We start from the raw sequence: 17302 nt of genomic DNA, 5'->3' as shown, positions 1-17302 counted from the left end.
GTTGACAACCAAGAAAAAATTGAAACCGTTGGATGGAAATAAAATGTAATGAAGTGTATGTATAGAAGTGGTTGAAACGAATTCGTTTTGAAAATTTGCTTCGGATTCGTAAATAATAGTCGGATTCGTCGGACTAGTGGAAATCTTGGAATTTGATTTTTAGCGAAACACTTCGTGTGAATGAAGCAATTTTTATTTATTGAAAACGTTGGAAATTAAATATTTTTTTTATAATTGGTATCAAATTTATGAACTAAAATTATTTTAACTGTTGTACGCTACCATCACTTACAATGGCAAATAATGTAAAAAACTGCATGATGGCGCCATCTCTATGTGCTCATGAAAATTAGAACAAAAAGTTTGTGTAGAATGTTAATTGTTTGAAGTTTGAATACGGAATCATTTGTTGTGACGTCTGTCATTTTACGCTCGATAAAGATATACCGTGTAAATTGAACAAAAACCGATTTATTATTTGTATTTAGTGAATTTGTGATGGAAAATAAATTGAAATTACTTTGCACAGTTTGTGTCATCGAAATTAACTGCGAGGACGTTGCATATCACATGGTTTTTCTTCACACAAAATCAGTTGACATTTTTGACTTTTTCGCACCAAAAAAAAAAATGTTTTAATTGTCTTTGGTGCTCGTTTGGATCGCGAGTTCAATGCCAAGCACATAGAGATGTCGCTCGGAACGTGAAGCTCAAAAAAAATATACAGGTGATATAGAAAGCAAGTGATGGTAGGTTGTACGACTTATAAGTTTATTTATAAAACTTTCAATACAGATATGAGTTTGATCGTGTTTTGACAGTTTCGAACAACGAACTAATATACGTATACAAAACACGTTGGAAATTTAAATATTATGTGTTAGTTTTCAATTTAAATTTCTCAAAATTAAAAAAAATATTGAATTTCTATGTTTTAGATTTAAATTAAATGCTATCGTTGTGTATATACTGTACTCTGTACATACAGAATATAAACTAGATCATTGAATTTTTGGGAATCGTCGGAATAGTAAGAATAGCGAGAATCGTGGATTTGCTGTATGTTCTTCATTTTCAAACGATGTACAACCCCTAGGTCTACGCGCTATAAAATATTTTCTCAAATAAGGAATTTAATTTACACTTGAAAATTATATTGCATCCAATACGTGTAAAATTTCGTATATAAAAGATCATGATGAAGACATTTAATATAACAGTTACTGTTTGATTTATAAAAGTTAACTTCACCTTTGACACAATGAAGCTACGTTTATTTTTGGCGTTTTTGGCATTGTCAACGTTTGATCAAGTAATAATTCCAAGAAATTAATTTAAAATTTTATTTCCGTGGTTTTTGCATTGAAACAATAAAAGTATCTCAGCAAACTTTATCATTTTTAAAAAAATTAGTTGAATTTGGTCTCTGGCAGTCATGATGGAGATGCTGCTGCTTACCAAACATTGTTATATGATTTGTCCAATAGAATTGACAGCGATTTGGTCGATGTGCTGAGATCTAATTTTAAACTTCCCACCAACATTCTTTCAACTGACGCAACAGATTGGCTAATTGTAGAGTTCACCAACATGGTCCATGCGGATGTGGCAGAAAGTCATTCAAGCAACTCAACAGCCGAAGATTGGTACAATTACATTGTCAACGCTAATGACAACGTGGATGAAAGATTAAGAAAAGTTTTGGGTAGCAAGTATGATCCTCTTGATGTAGCCAGAGAAATTAGACGTCTCGTTAATGGACGTACAATTATTGTTCAGTACGCCGATTGGATTTATAACGAAATAATGTTTGAACCCAAAGTCGAAGATATTCCAGGTTTTCGGGGTGCTCTGGACAGATTCGTACAAAAAGGCATCGATGCAAAGCATCTCAAAAGAATAAAATCAGATATCAGTAAAATGCCAGCGATTTATAATCGTTTTGTAAATAGTTTGAGCGAGTTAGTATCGATGACAGTGACTCTCAGATCTAATTACATTGATCAAGCAAATGCAGTGAAGAAGTCATTAGAAAGTCTAAAACAACAGGGTTTGCATGCGGTTCGTGATACTGTTGTTAATTTAAAGGGATTGGAAGATCAATTGCTGCAAGCTCTGGTTGATCTTTACAGCAAGGTGGGGGAGTATAATGCACAACGAATCACATGGTCGCAATCTATGATGGGAATAAAATTTGGTAAAAAGTAGTAGACAACAATAGACATTCCTCTGATCTCCATGTAAAATTATTAAATAAAAATATTATAAATCAAATGAAATCGATTTGGGATTTCTTCTTACCTCGTCTTTATTATTTCATTAAATTTTTTTCCCGTTGTTTTCGTTTCTCAAATACTCTTGTTTGTTTCGATTCATTTATTGTTTACTCATCTTCATCTGTTTTTTAAAATTTTCATCGAAGAAAGAATGTCACAAAACAGCTATTAACGTATTTTATACATTATTTCTCGAATAGAATCTCTCAAGGAGTAATATTATCTTTTGTTTTTTTAACATTTTTTGAATTTTATGGGAAATTTATTTCTCTTGGAATCTACTTATGTCACGATAAGTCAAAATTAAATAGAACTTTGACTGTCCCAAGTTTATAGCAATGGTGCCACTTTTATTTTGTCAATCTTATACTTTTTAACATTTGTGTCCATTAGCACTGTAGTTGATAAAACTTACTCTACCGCATGAAAATTACTGAATTATTCACGAGTCATTTTTGATAATCTTATACCTTATTTCCAGTTCAATTTGGTGAATGGAGCATTTGATGGAGAGGAGCTTATCAAACATTGTTATATATTCAACATATTAATAACTATGCAACAGGAGTAATTTGGTCGATGTACTGAGACATCATTTAAAAGTTCCCAGTAGCATGCTTTTAACTGAATCAACCGAATGGTTAAGTGTAAAATTCGATAATGTAATGGGTCCACACATGCGCACGGTTTTTTGATCAGGAGCCCCCCCACCCCCCCCCCCGCCCCGCAGGGGGCGGGGGTCTTTATATAAAAAAACTAAAACAACAATTTTTGCATGATAGAAATAATTATAAATGCGTGTTGACGAGCGAAGCGAGCCGAAATTTTGCTAATTTGATTTCAAAATCAGTGTATTTTTGCTATTGTTTATACATTTATATGGCAAATCTGAGAAAAAATTCTCAGAGGGGGTCAAACCGGTAAATCTCCAAAATAATTACCCGGGGGTAAATTTTGAAAAATTTGCCTCAGGTGGGGGTCAAACCAGAAACCCCCTCCCCAGCGCGCATGTGTGATTGGGTCAAGCGATGATTGAAGATCAAAGTCATTCAACAGCCGCTTACTGGTAAAATTTCATTGTGAATTTTAAAGAAAATGAGGAAGAAGCACTGAATGCTTGGCTCGACAACAGAGGCGATCGTTTAAATGAATTGATTCGCAGAAATATTCGTTGTGCTTTTACGTTAGTATTTCATTTTTTTTCCTCCTAAAACATCATATATGCACCAAACATTGAAATTTTTGAATGTATCTCATAGATATGATATTAAACAAAAAAATGCTCAGCGAAATTTTCCAAATTTTTTGTGATTTTTTTTTATTTAACTCTCAGGGCCTAAGAGACCCTACCTGAGCGTTTAAGGGTTAAGAAAATTTGCTTTATAAGTAGAATTGTTACAAACCAATTTAAACTTACTTAAATGTCTACTATCAACATAGACAATTGAATATCTAATTTTTTATTTTAGTAGAAAGTAAGAACGTTAAAATTTTTTTATTCTGCAATAATAAATACAAATACAAAAATATAATTCAATACAAACATTGATGAATGAAACTAAGATCTGTTTTTTTTCAATATTTTCTAAATCAGTATTTTTATTCTAAAATATAAATTACAAGATTATCAACAAAAATTGTGATTTTTTTAGAAGTAAGGTTTTTTTTTGGATTGTTTATTGATGACACATATATATTCAAAGAAAGTAGTGAGAAAAATATTAAATTAACTAATACACATTGGTAGTATATGAAAAACAATAAGCAAACGATCAAAGAATCCGATCAATTGTGACTAGATTGTGAGTGATCGTTTAGTTTGCTTAAATTGAAAATCGACTAAAACAAATACGATTAGAGGCGAAAAAAACAACCTAAGTGGATAAGAGTATATATATTATTGATTCATGTTGTTTTGATTAGGTTGGATTATACATTTAATAGACATATGTTTTTATAGTTGTTGTTTTTTTTCATTCATTGATTTAAAAAAAAAAAAGAAACAAAAAAACGCGGTTTCTTGTTGGAATATAGTTTTCAGTCGAAAAATGGCTTATATTTTTTTATGTGTTGATAAATATCGGTAATTATTATTTGATAAAAATCAAATGTTACAAATGAACATATCAGATATAAAATCGGGTTTCAAAAGCTGATCCAAAGTATAATTGAAGATATGAAATCATTTTCTTTTCTTAAAAAAAGACATTTCGCTAATTGGTACCTGTATGATTTAATTTTCATATGCATTTTTTCTCTTTCATTATTTCTTCCAATGTGGAAAATATCGATAAATATAAATTTTGTAAACGTAAAAAACATAGTCATTCCGATGTTCGAAAAGATTTAGTGGTTTTGTTTTTGGATTTTAAGTGGGTATTTGTGTGACCTAACCAAGCATAATCCAAACAAATTATATGTGTTTGTTTTTTTGTGCAATTCTTTGGCAAAACATTACAAATACACTGTTTTTCTAAGGAAGTTTAAATTTGCACCTTTCATTCTTCGTTCAACACTTTACTAGTTGACAGAGCGAGGAAAAAAACATTATAGTTCCCATTATAAATTACCGTTCTAATTTAGTTTAAAATTGTGATTTTATTATTGTTACCATTTGCGATTATTTCTACGGATCTATATCGTATTTACCAAATTTAAATCATTTCTATGTATTTTTTTCCTCCATTTTATTCACAGACTTAGAATCTATTACCGGATCAATTGTATAATTTAAAATTTAAAAAATATATAGCATTTTTCATGTTCTGTTTAAAAAAATTTAGTTACCAATTTTTGTATACAGCATATACACCACCATGGAAAAGTGTGAAAAAGAGTGAAAAACAATAATTGAGCAATTGATAGGCCAATTTGTTTTGGAAAAGACAATTTCGATGAATTTGAAGATGATTTTTTTTTTGTTTTTCATGTCAATGATTCGATTGAATTAAAATAGTTTCCCCAGTTTTCATATAAAATATGTACGTATATATCAGAGTATTATTTTTTGTATCGCAAAATATTTCCTGACATTGAAAATGGTCAGGCTGTTTTTCTCCAGACAATTACAAAAAAAAAAAAAACATTTTCTAAAGTTTTGAGAAGCGGTTTTATGTTTTAGCTTTAAGTTTTGTTTATAATTTTAATTGAAAAAATATCGCCAAAAATTTGTCCTAAATCAAATTAAAAAAAATTGTATATAAACATATTCATAAATCGACATTTTACAATATCGAAACACAAATTCCCCCCGGAAACATAGACAAATAAATTGAAATGTTTTTTTCTTCTTTACTTTAGCTCATACACAGGAACTTGAATATGAATTTTCAAATTTTTTGTTGATTTTATTTCGCAATTTTCGCGACATATATGTAGTTTCAATGCTTACATGTAAATTAGCCAATGATTTCGATGGTGAGATTTTTTAACATAGTCAATCTTAAAATTAATATTGGTTTTATTTATTTTCTGTCTGGGGGGTAGTCAAAACTAAACATAATACTTAAAATTAACGATATAAATAAATTGCAATAATAATAATAATCAATAATAATGAAAATGTGTAAAAAAACAAAGATTTGAGCTCATCATTTTCTAGTTCAATGTATGCAGCATTGCGATAGAATTTGTTTCGTTTAAAGGAAGATTAGATTTATGCGTTTTGTTGATAGTAAAATATTCATTTGTTTTTTTAAATATGGATTATATATATGTGAGTTGATGAATTTGTTCATTTTATGTCAAATATGTTGTGAGTGTGTATGTGAATTGGCCCAAAAAAATTCATTTTTATTTTGCATGTGACTTCACATGTGATCATAGCAACTCAATTCTTGGTTGGTTTTTTATTCAATTGATTTCATGGCTCTTGGTTGCGTCGCACCAATTCGGGTGTGGTTGGTGGAAGGACTAGCGGTTTGCGCAAAATTTGCGGCTTGACTTTTACTTGTGGCTTAAACGAGGACAAAGATGTTGGCTGTTGTTGTGAATTTGTTGAATCGGATACGGTATTAATGGCAGTTGTATTTGCACCGCTGCTCATACATCCGCCCGTTAATTTCAAGTCGGCAAATTGATTTACAAATTTTTGCGTATTTCGACTTGGTATCGGACTTTTGTGTTGTAAATCCTTGGTTGTTTTTATGTTTGCTTGGTCTTTTGCCGGTGTCGATGATTCACTACAGCCATTATCGCTGGTTCGTTGGAATTCTTTGAGTACTGTACTTTCTTGTGGTTTTATTTCAGCTTTTGGTTTTTCATGTTGTCCACTTCTAGCCGCAAGGACAGTGCTCGAGCCAGCCTTTACATCAATTTGTGTTTCTTTTTGCAATGGCATCGACTCATTACATTCATTATTGTGTGCCGGTCCCGCTGAGAATCGTTCATTTTTCTTCAATGTACATTGGCTTTGTGTGGCAAATCGTTCGGCTGATGTCATATCCTCAATCGATTTCGAATTGACAACATCATTCCCGACGGTTTTTGAACCGCTTGCATTGGCACCATCAATAACGCCTGTATCATCGCTTGAATTTAACGATTCACGTGAACTGTTCACAGCACATTCCTTATTTGAAATCGGTAAATCCATTACAAGATCGGGTGCAATTCGATTTCGTGTTAAAATACGTGGAGCAGTTAAACTATGCGTTGACTGCATTTCGGTGCGTTTTTCCCATAATTCACGATTTTGTTGGAATAGATTCAAATTGGCCGCCACACGATTCTCTGATAAACTAAAACTTTTCGAGTGATATTTACGTTGTGCATTATTTACGGATCGTTGAACTAATGCAACTGTTTCACTATCACGATTCGAATTTGAATATTCATTCATCAAATTAGAGTCGGAATGACGAGCCTTTCCACTTTTCTCCGTATTCAAAATGGATGTATTTTCATAGGTTACTTGCTCCGTTTCTGCCATTGTATCGTTCTCATTTGTCTTTGGTCCGTGACGCAATTGAACAGCATCCGGTTCATCGGATTGTGATGCATCCGTTGAACCACCACTACCTCTGGCCGCTGGTGTTGCTTTAAAATTGACAGCCGATGGTTTTATTGGTTCGGCATAGACCGGCTCAGAGGGACGCTTTTTCTGTGGGAAAAAAAATAAACAAAATATTTACTTAGCCACCATTCATTTAAAATTAAATTACATTAAGTATATATAACTGAAATTGATGGTTAGTAACATTTAGTTTTGCCATAAACAAATTTAGAATGCTAGTAAAGGGTGAGTTGTCTTTGTCATGAATAGGAATTTTAGTGTAAAATTATTTCAAAAGAAAGAGAGAAAAAAATGTGTGGGCGTTTACGTTATTTGTAAGAATTGTGCGGACTATTTTGTAAAGGGTGAATTAGTGCGAGATTGATCATTAATTTGAAAATAGGAGCAAATTATTTAGAAAGAAACGAATTAAAAATGAAACAATGTAAACAAAAGATTAAAGGCTCACCTTTCAATGTGACACAAGGAGAAAGACAAAACAATACAAACTTCTTTTGATCAAAGCTATCTTCTCTCTTTTGTTTTTGTAAGAATTAAGCAATAAAATTATTTGCACCGTAAATTTTTCGAAACATTTGAAGATCTTACCGATCAACTTCTACTTGAATCAGAACGAATGTCGAATTATTACGTTTTCAGTATGCTGAATTTGATTTTTTTATTTTTCGAAATAAAAATTTGTCATATTATTGCTCAAAAAGTGTGGAAAAGGAGAAGTCAATATTGTGAAGTAATGAAATTTTGTTTTAAAAACAGTGTAAAGAGAAAATTGATTTTTTTGTAAATACATTAACTGAAGCGTTCTCGATTCTGGTTTCATCTGCATCGGTCATATGACATTTGGCGCAGAATTGAGCAAACAGAATATAATGTCAATTGAAGAGAAAAACAAATATTGTAAATGCTTCGCACAAAGACATAATAAAAACCATTAAGCACAAACAAAAAAGCAAATAATTGAAATCCAACATCGAATTGGAATTTCGGCAGAGAGGCATGCTAAACAAAATGAAAATAAAAAACAATTAAAGAAAATGTCAAATTAATGAAAAGAACACCGCAAAATGAGAGACACACACACTAAATTCAACTATAGTTTAGCTATAAAAAACAAATCAATATGAGATTAGAAGGGAAACAAAAACAAAACGAACATCAAAAAAAGAAATTCTCTAACGTATTAAACAATGAAATAAACAATTTTATTGTTTATTTTTTGACTTATTAAATAAATTGAGAGCGGAATTCAGTTTTTTTTGTTCAGGCTCAAAGAATAAAAAAAATCACTGTGACAACAAAGTTTACAATAAAAGCATCACTGTGACAACAACATTTTTGATTAGCTCTGGCTCATCAAAACAAATATTCTAAAATCTAATCGGTTGTCTCATTATTTTTGTTCTCGTAGCGGAGAAGATACAAAAGAGAGAAAAAGAATACAGAAAAAAAAACATTTTTACTGTCACTAGGCAACGGTCGATGGATAGAGAATGTATGCGTGCATGTTTATAGTATCAATTATGATGCATGTCACAAAATGTTATAAACAAAATCACCATATATATCCTTATTTTTGTTAATTCACTATAGTGAGCTATAGCTCTAAATATAGGTAAATCGATTATTATAACAAAGGGAAAACACGTTTTCAAAATGTATGCGGAATGAGCAATTCTAACTGACGACACAAAAAGGACAAAAAAGAACAAATACTAAATATTCTGTAACCTTAAAATTATCATTTAACATAGCTATGTCATCGAATCTATCAAATAGAATGCAAAAAAATATATTTTATATAATATATAGAATAAATTACAGTCTATGCTTAAAACATACATTATAGCTCAATACTAAATACCAAAATGAAAACGGACATTTTCTCATTCTCGACGAGGAAAAAGACATGAAATATATTCTCTTTTTGTGATGTTTTTTTTTGTTTTTAAGTTAAGAAAAAAAATCTTGTGACACCACACAGGCATACATATTCTATGCATCTGCATTTTAAAAAAAATGCCGTTTTTTCTGTCTCTTTTCTTCACTTCAACTTTCAGTTTGTTCGTTACGAGTAAGAGCTTAAATTCAGAGCTTAAACAGTTGTTTCCAGTACCTCATATTGAAAATTTTTATAGTCCTCCAGAAATTCCATGGAATTTTCAAATGAATGCGGTTCATCGTGATACGCGTACTTTGGTTTTGTGACATTTGGATCGACGATCGCTTCATAATGGAAATCATCACCATTTTCATCCGATCCAGATCCGCTCGCTTTAACAATTGTATTTTGTTTCGTTAGAATTAAACGTTCGGTTGAATCGGCACTGCTTTCGGCCGATGTTGATGATGAACTCGATTTTGTTGATTCATTGCCCGAAATTTTGATCGGTTTTGATTGCGCATGCGGTGTCGTCGGATGTGAATGATGAGTCGAGTGATGCGAACCAGTCGATTGTGATTGCTGTGATGCGAGTGGCGGTGGTTGCTGTGGCTGTCCTTGTTCTGTACAAAATATGATTAATTTATTTCAAATTCAATAATCGAATGTTGAATGTCGTATATTGTGATGATAATTACGTGATGATGGATGCTGCGTATCTAATTCGGTGGACATTGTCGTTTGGGAAAATATCGACAATTGACTATTTATCGAAATATTTCCACTTGGTCGTCGCTTCCGCACTGACTCCTCCGAACTTGAGGATTTCAAATGGTCACACGATTTATCACGATCTTCATCTCTGTTAAAAGATCGAAAGACATTATATTTTTTGATAGAAATGAAATATTGACAAGCATTAGCTTACTTTATCTTGAGCGATATGTATTTATCGGGTATTAAACCGTCTTTGCCGCGAACAGTGCCCTGCCACCAATCATTCGATACTTGCTTTCGCAGCGTCACCAAATCGCCTTTACGTAGCGATAACTCACGGTCGGAACGTGCAATGAAATCAAATTGAGCTGTCGCCTCCATTGTATCAGATTCTGAAAATGGCAATTAGAATCGATAAAATTTAAAATGAAAAACATCAAAATTTATTAGAAATTCTAACCATCTTCGGATGGATAAACTTCTGAGTCTGGATCTTCGGTGACTTGTTCGGTTGGCGAATCGCCGACATCACAATCGAACGGCTCTTGTGAAATGTATTTTTCGTAAATCGTGCCGCCAAGATCTTTTGGAAATAGATCTTCGTGGAATACAATCATGTTTTTTATCAAATCGTTCACTTGATTTTGACACTGGACTTGATCTTTTTCCTCTGGTGCTGGCATCAATGTGGGTCCAAAGCAAATTGCCAAATTATATGCATCCATCATATTCTCATCGGAGTATTCTGACAAACTGAAAGCGATAAGAAAGAATGTTATTTTTTGATCGAAAATTGGTAAGTAATGACAGTTCAAGAGTCATTTGTTATAATGACACTTTTTCTTATAAAAGAATTCGCGAATGGGAAAAAAACTCACTGATTCAAAAATGCAAATAAATATCGCATCACAATCACAACTGATCGTGGTAAACTCTGCAAAAATTTCCGTATGCCCATCACAAGTTCATGCTTCGATTCAAGTTCTGAAATGAAATAACAATTTTAGCAATATTCAATGGCTTTTCCATACAAATATAAATAACTCACGGGCAAGTGTAACGAAGTGATCGAAATAAATGATGGGAAACAGAGGTTCGCGTAATTCACGTAAATACAATTTGAGTACACCTGCAACGGAATTGATGTCGGACGCATCGGTTGTATCGGCCAATGGATCTTCACCACGTTCGAAACCTTCGCGGAAATTTGATATTTCTACCTGAGAACCAGACACTCGGAAAATACCCTGATGATGAAGGCCTACAGAAGAAAAAAAAACGAAGAAAAAGCATTATATAAAGTCTAAAAGTAAATAAAGTGCATCATACCGTATAAGTTTATGACACGAATGCAACTTCGCATAATCAATGGTATTTCCTCGCCGGTTGCCTCAAGGTATTCTTCAAGGGATCCCCCAAAGAGTTTCGGTTGACCGGTCATGTTCATGCGACCGATACGCTTTCGCTTCGGCACTTGAGATTTTACCAAAAGTGTTGCATTCGAATTGAGCGACGAATCTTTTGCCAATTCAGTTCGTAACAATTCTGCCTTGGCATCGAGACGCGCAATTCGTGATGTTCCCAAAATATATTCGCGAATTTTCTAAACACAAACGAAAATTTATATTAAATTAAAAAAAAAAAAAAACAATAGAAATGAAGTAAATGAGGATAAATGAAATTACTGTTATATAAAATTCCTCTATTTCCTGTTTATCAGATTTGAGTTTTTGCGTCAAATTGTCGGGTTTGGCTGCTTGTGTTGTGCTATCGCCAAAATGGCTACTGCTGTCATAATCTTTTGTATTCAATATCTCTAGCAAATTGATTTCGGCCGTTTCAAGTGTTTTCCAAATTTCTTCCGATTCCATACGCAAATTGCCAACACGTTGACCAAGATGCTGTAGCCGTTGTTCCATTTCTGAATGCAATGCCTTCTGTAGCTCTGGCTCAACGGCCAACTCTTCACTCAATTGCCCTTGAAATTCTAAGCGTTTCGGTATCATAAATGCGCTGTGATATTGCTCCAAAAATTTTTGCTTATCGGCTCGACTGTCCATTGCATGAATTGTGTGCGACATTTGATCCGCATTGTGCATAATGGCACGACCACGTCCTTGATCACCGGTTACATGCACCAATAATGCACGCTGCATCATCGAATGAAAACCCAAATCCATACACTGCAATGTGGAAAAAAAACCGAACAATAAATTAACATTTTTCCAAAGTTGCAAAAAATAATGCCTCGAGCAAACTCACATCAATCAAGTCACTTAGATCTTCTACAAAATATTTATGGATGGTTGTATTCGATGCCTCTAAACAGAGCTGATATTCATTTTTCGCTTTCAAAGCTTTCAGTCTTGCGTCGGTGTATTTCACTTTGCGCTATAGTTATTCGAAAAATAAAAAATAAATTATTAAAAAAAAGAAACATTCAAACAAACAGTGCCTCGTACCTTGAGCATTTCCTTTTCGATCAGTCTATATTTTTTGCTACGATCCAATTTTTCCTTTGGTATCGTTTGTTGTAGTTTCATGCGTTGCGTTTCGGCGGTGCGGAGTTTTGCTTCAGCCGCTTTGCATTCCGTTTGATAGCTATGATATGTTTTCATAGTTGTGTGCAACTCCTGTAGAACACGTAAAATTTCTTCGTGCGTTTCATAGCCAATTTCACGGCATTTTTTATAGATGCGTTGCACATCTTCAATGACCGTTTGTAATCGTGCCACCAGATGTGTTGTATATATCTCTGACAAAGTTGCATGATCTTTTGACAATGCTTTTGTCTGATTGACAAGCAGTTGCCAGCATGAATATGTCGAAAACATTGGCCATTGTTCACGCCTAAAATGTCATAAATCATAAATTGTAAATTGCTCTTTAATGATTATCTAATATTTTATGTTTTTCCACCGAATTTCGTACCGAATCTAAAAGTTATTGATTTCAAACCATAATCATATTTTCAGTGCCAAAATTTCATAGTTGAAAATTGAGTTCAAATCGATTTTATTACGTAATAAATATGTCAATGTTTGAATGCTTACTTTTGTTTTTGTTCTTTGTGCCGTAATTGAATGCCTTTGGCCAATTTATCCAAACTTCTGCTATAATCGAGTTCAACTTCGCCACGCCGCCGAAAAAAGTCTTGCAGCTCTTGAATCAATGACACTTGTGATTCCATGCGAACGTCGAGACATCGTAACTGTTCGTTTAACTGCAATCGTATATCTGTAAAATAAAAACACATACAAAACCGAATCTTATTAATTATTCATAATTAAAACAAATCATTTTTAATGAATTTATCTCGCACATGCGATCTACATCTCTGTCTCTATATTTATCCGGAAGAATCTTGTTGGAAGTATACAAGCGTGATCAAACATTGTCATTCAAATTGAATACAATTATTATAGCTGTTTGTTGTCTGTTTTTGCAAATCACTTTGCTCTTTGAAGCTATAAATACCGTTAACGACAACATTTTGCCGTTCACTAAGTCTCAAGTACGAAAACACACGACAAAATTTTTTTCGTTCGTGGCGAGATATTCATTCCGCTTAAATCGAGTTAAATCATATCTGTTGATTGGAATTGAAATAAAGTTGCTTTGTTGATGAATCTTTACCCGGGCATTTTAAATTAAATGCAATGCAATTGAGTTCAAATTATACGGCTTGACGATGAAGTTTTTGCACTTCGGATGCACAGTCAATATTTGAAAAGATGAATCAGAAGAAGAAACGACAATTTGTCACTTAGAAAGTTTTTAACGATGTCGTCTGCGACATAATCCACACAAAGTATCTTTTATCATATTCAAACAAAAGAACTTCTCTTACGATTCTTTTGAGTTAGTTTTTTCTTCCATTATTCTTTTATGATGAATTAAAGGTGATAAAAGGTGATATTTCTTTCCCATTTCCATTTCAAAGCATTTAAATTTTATCTTGTGAGTCTAGGTGGCTTGCAATTTTTAAAAAAATTTCGCTTTTGTTTTACCGAATTTGGTATTCATTATAATGGATCAGATCTATTGAATATATCGAGAAGAGAGTATGTTATTCAGCGCTTATGGCTGAGCAATGTCTGAATAAAAACTTACTCTCCTCTCGATATTTTCAATAGAGATGAACATCTAATATTAAAAAATGCGAAAAATATTGAAAATCAAACTATGCTCTCCGTCTGTAAGCTAACGTGTTCCAGCAACGAACGTTGATGATTCAAAGGGTTAAAATAGTTTCGTTTACTACGTTTTCTCCATAATATAAAATGCATGGAAAATCGAATTTAACTGTATGTCTCGTGCTATAACTGACAGACGATCTAATTAGAATCGATATTTTTGATGATGATACTAAACAATTGTGACCATTTGAACGAAAGGAAACGAAGAGAAGCATACTGTTCTGAGTGGGAGTGGAACGGAGTTAAGCTAATAGTAATAATAAAGATGATATCTCACAAATTGACTCAAATCATTGTCAAATATAAGCCCCCCGAGGCTTTAATCGAATTCGTGTCTTTCTCTCTCTATCTGTTTCTATCTTTCGTTCAAAGTGAATACGAAAAAAAGCATGCATATATATATATGCTCTGAATTGCATAAATATGTGATGTGCGTTATTTGATCGTCGTCGTTGAAAATCATAATGTGCCATGTTTCAATTCAATTTGAATGAGACTCTGGTTGTGAGTTGTCGCGGCCCAAATCTATATGAAAATGAGTTGCTGTTCAGTCGCTGTATCGTAATGAATTGAATATAAGAAGAAGAAAAAAACGCACCAAACAAACCGTCATCAATTAAACATGGTTTGAATTTCTTTTTTTGGCAAGCACACGCCACTACCAAATTAAAAGCGCGAATCATCAAAATTCTAAGCGGATTCTTTGTTCTTCATATCTTTTTTTGTTTTGTTTTATGTTGTGTTGCATGAAAAGTGCTATGAAAGTGTGCTGCGGTAGGATATAATGTAATAGGGGCGTGACAATTTGACGTGCTATTTATACAGTTGAATGTTGATGAGCTCATTTGAACTGATGTGTGCAAAAAAAAACACATTTTTTTATTCAGTTCATCGTTTTCTGAAGAGAGAAAGAGAGTTTGCTGAGTGAGCTGTATACTTATTCAGCCGCCACTCAATTTCCAAATCCATGATTCATATGACGCGCCACATGTGCAATTCATAGACATAAAAACAAGACCAAACGCAATTGAGTCATTCGTCCACATGTGAGATACATCTTCGATGAGAAAAAATGATCCGCCTTGACACCCGAAGTAAACTGTATTAGTTTGGACTTACTATGAGCTAAACCATAGGAGAATAGAGAATATTTGGGATTTTGTGCTTATGGATGATGCGATGTAGTTAGAATGATAAAATTGAATTGATTTAACGTTGTGACGTTTTTATGAAAGAATATGATTGATGTGTGTGCATAGTATGTGCCCAGGCAAAATCCTCGTCAAATCAGTTCAATTATCGATACTTCAACAAATCAACTGAGTAAAATTAATGGAAATATGGAAATAGTTGCAGCTGGCGTTCGAAATCACTTAAGATTTATCCAAATGGAAAAATAACACTATATATATTTTAATAAGTAAACTCATTTCAACATTCGAATAAATTGCGTAGCATCTTCGTTTGCATCATCCATATTTAACGCGAATGCATTTTATAAATAACCGAGTTAATGAGTTTATTAAAAAAAGATATATATTTTATTCAACGAACATGAACGATGTGCAAACAAACAGAGCAGTTACCTGGAAATACATCTCTTGTTTCTGGATTCGGCGCGTGAATCCATCCATTACGCTGCTGTATGATACACTGAAACATTTTGCAAACGTTGTACGTTGTCTTACTCTACTATTTCACTGGAACTACTTTTATCTCTCACGCGCGCGTTCCGTATCACTCGGAAATCGGGTTTCTTTTTGTGCTGTTGATTTTTGTTTGGATTTTAGAACAAGCGCTTCACACTTGCAATCTATCACAATTTCGTTGTTTGTTACATGTCATTTTAACCTGATCCATGTCATTGCCTCAAGTCAATTTTTAATGCTGCAATTTATTAAATTGAGAAATTTTACGGTTTGCCATTTGAATTTTCTATTTATTCCCTAGCTGGCGGTTACACTTTCCAGAAATCACAAACACATCAATTCACGACGGTTTAAGAGCCACAAATTATGACTGTAAACGTTGTTGTTGTTATTGTTTTTCTAGTTACCATAGCTTCCCTTGGCATCATTTATTATGATCCACGATCATATGTTATTTCAATTATGATTCAGTCAATATGCGATTTTATAATCGCTTTTCATGATTTCATCCAACAGTTCTACGGAATTCAGACGGTTCTAGAACCTCAAAACGATTTAAACAGACAATATCCATTGAACGAATTATTTACGTCGAAAATGTACTAAATGGTGTATGCTATTGTGCGAGTGTTTATTCCGAGGAGTAAAGTCGAACATAAATGAAAATAAAATAAAAAATCGAATTGTAAAATCCATTCTTCTTCTAAGAAGAAGAAGTAGAGTTCATTTATTTGTTTGGTAGATACTATTTGTAACTAAGCCATTGCGTTCAGGTTTGATGCAACCGGAATAAAAATGAATATTATAGAAGAAAAAAGAACGCCTCGAATGATTTTTATAAAGTGAAATTCACATGAAACTCGTTTCAGAATGCATAAACTATTTAGGGCAATATCGTAAACACCTAAAAAAACATTGATAGTACGGAAATTGCAACGAGAAATCATAGTCTCTCGCTGCTTCTTCAATTTTCATTCAATCATTCGATGAATTGAGTATAGAATTTTTTTTGCATCGAAAATGTTCGATTTTCTGCTGAAGTTTCGATTTTGCTTGCCAATTTTTGTGAGCGTTTCTTCTTTTTTCGCGGTTAATGATTTCCGTCTCATAAAAACCTTCGTTAAAATCAGTCGAATATCATATCATCGGTGTCGTTTTGGCAAATTTGAAACATGTGCATGGGTTTGCAAATATATGTATTCCGCACGCATTCCACGAATGCAAAACTTTTTCCGTGACGAATACAAGAAAAACCCTCATAATAAAGTTGATGCCGGAATTTTTAAAACCAACAAAACATACAGTAGTCGGCAATGAGCTCGAGTCATCATTTAAATCAGGAGTCGGTGACGCTTCTCGTTTTTTTTTTCAATTTTTTTTCTTTCTCTCCCAATGAGATATAAACAAAACACTACAAAACTTAACAACGGAACTAAATTAATTCAGTTAAACAGCAACAATTTCAGTTGTTTGTTACAACAGAAGAAAAAAAAAGAAATACAATTTATGTGCTTGCTCACGTTGTTTTGTGTGTTTGTGATGTTCGCTGATTGTTTTGTTCTGTTGTT

The 17302-nt window shown here is 33.0% G+C and overlaps 2 protein-coding genes across 4 annotated transcripts in view; one reads left to right on the top strand and one right to left on the bottom strand.

Annotated features, from left to right (window-relative positions):
- The first annotated feature begins 1182 nt into the window (after positions 1 to 1182).
- LOC116345163 lies at positions 1183 to 2279 on the top strand. Its single transcript, XM_031774320.1, has 2 exons — positions 1183 to 1312; positions 1414 to 2279. Exons 1-2 carry the CDS (start codon positions 1262 to 1264, stop codon positions 2206 to 2208), a joined length of 846 nt encoding a protein of 281 aa, XP_031630180.1. The 5' UTR covers positions 1183 to 1261; the 3' UTR covers positions 2209 to 2279.
- Positions 2280 to 3949: 1670 nt separating this feature from the next.
- LOC116349593 (SLIT-ROBO Rho GTPase-activating protein 1-like) overlaps positions 3950 to 17302 on the bottom strand; it is a 47910-nt gene continuing 34557 nt past the window's right edge. For 2 of the 3 annotated variants that reach the window (XM_031781122.1, XM_031781113.1), the window contains exons 2-14: positions 15672 to 15972; positions 12940 to 13123; positions 12349 to 12736; positions 12149 to 12277; positions 11572 to 12069; positions 11216 to 11489; positions 10935 to 11147; positions 10765 to 10870; positions 10347 to 10639; positions 10098 to 10278; positions 9868 to 10031; positions 9404 to 9792; positions 3950 to 7377 (exon numbers count right to left, since the gene is read on the bottom strand). In XM_031781122.1, the coding sequence (XP_031636982.1) occupies positions 6139 to 7377; positions 9404 to 9792; positions 9868 to 10031; positions 10098 to 10278; positions 10347 to 10639; positions 10765 to 10870; positions 10935 to 11147; positions 11216 to 11489; positions 11572 to 12069; positions 12149 to 12277; positions 12349 to 12736; positions 12940 to 13123; positions 15672 to 15747 (4134 nt within the window). In that variant the 5' untranslated portion in view covers positions 15748 to 15972 and the 3' untranslated portion in view covers positions 3950 to 6138. The remainder of the gene's footprint in view (positions 7378 to 9403; positions 9793 to 9867; positions 10032 to 10097; positions 10279 to 10346; positions 10640 to 10764; positions 10871 to 10934; positions 11148 to 11215; positions 11490 to 11571; positions 12070 to 12148; positions 12278 to 12348; positions 12737 to 12939; positions 13124 to 15671; positions 15973 to 17302) is intronic. The other variant, XM_031781103.1, reaches the window with a different exon arrangement.

This window comes from Contarinia nasturtii, unplaced genomic scaffold (assembly GCF_009176525.2).
Source record: "Contarinia nasturtii isolate CC-2019 unplaced genomic scaffold, AAFC_CNas_1.1 Cnas_scaffold_129, whole genome shotgun sequence".
Lineage (NCBI taxonomy): Eukaryota > Metazoa > Arthropoda > Insecta > Diptera > Cecidomyiidae > Contarinia > Contarinia nasturtii.
This window is presented reverse-complemented; position numbering and strand designations above follow the sequence as displayed.

Excerpts from the sequence above, each read along its gene's own strand:
- LOC116345163 (XM_031774320.1), top strand. The coding sequence starts at position 1,262 with ATGAAGCTACGTTTATTTTTGGCGTTTTTGGCATTGTCAACGTTTGAT. Across the intron at positions 1,313-1,413 it reads CATTGTCAACGTTTGATCAA|TTGAATTTGGTCTCTGGCAG; the intron begins GTAATAATTCCA and ends TAAAAAAATTAG.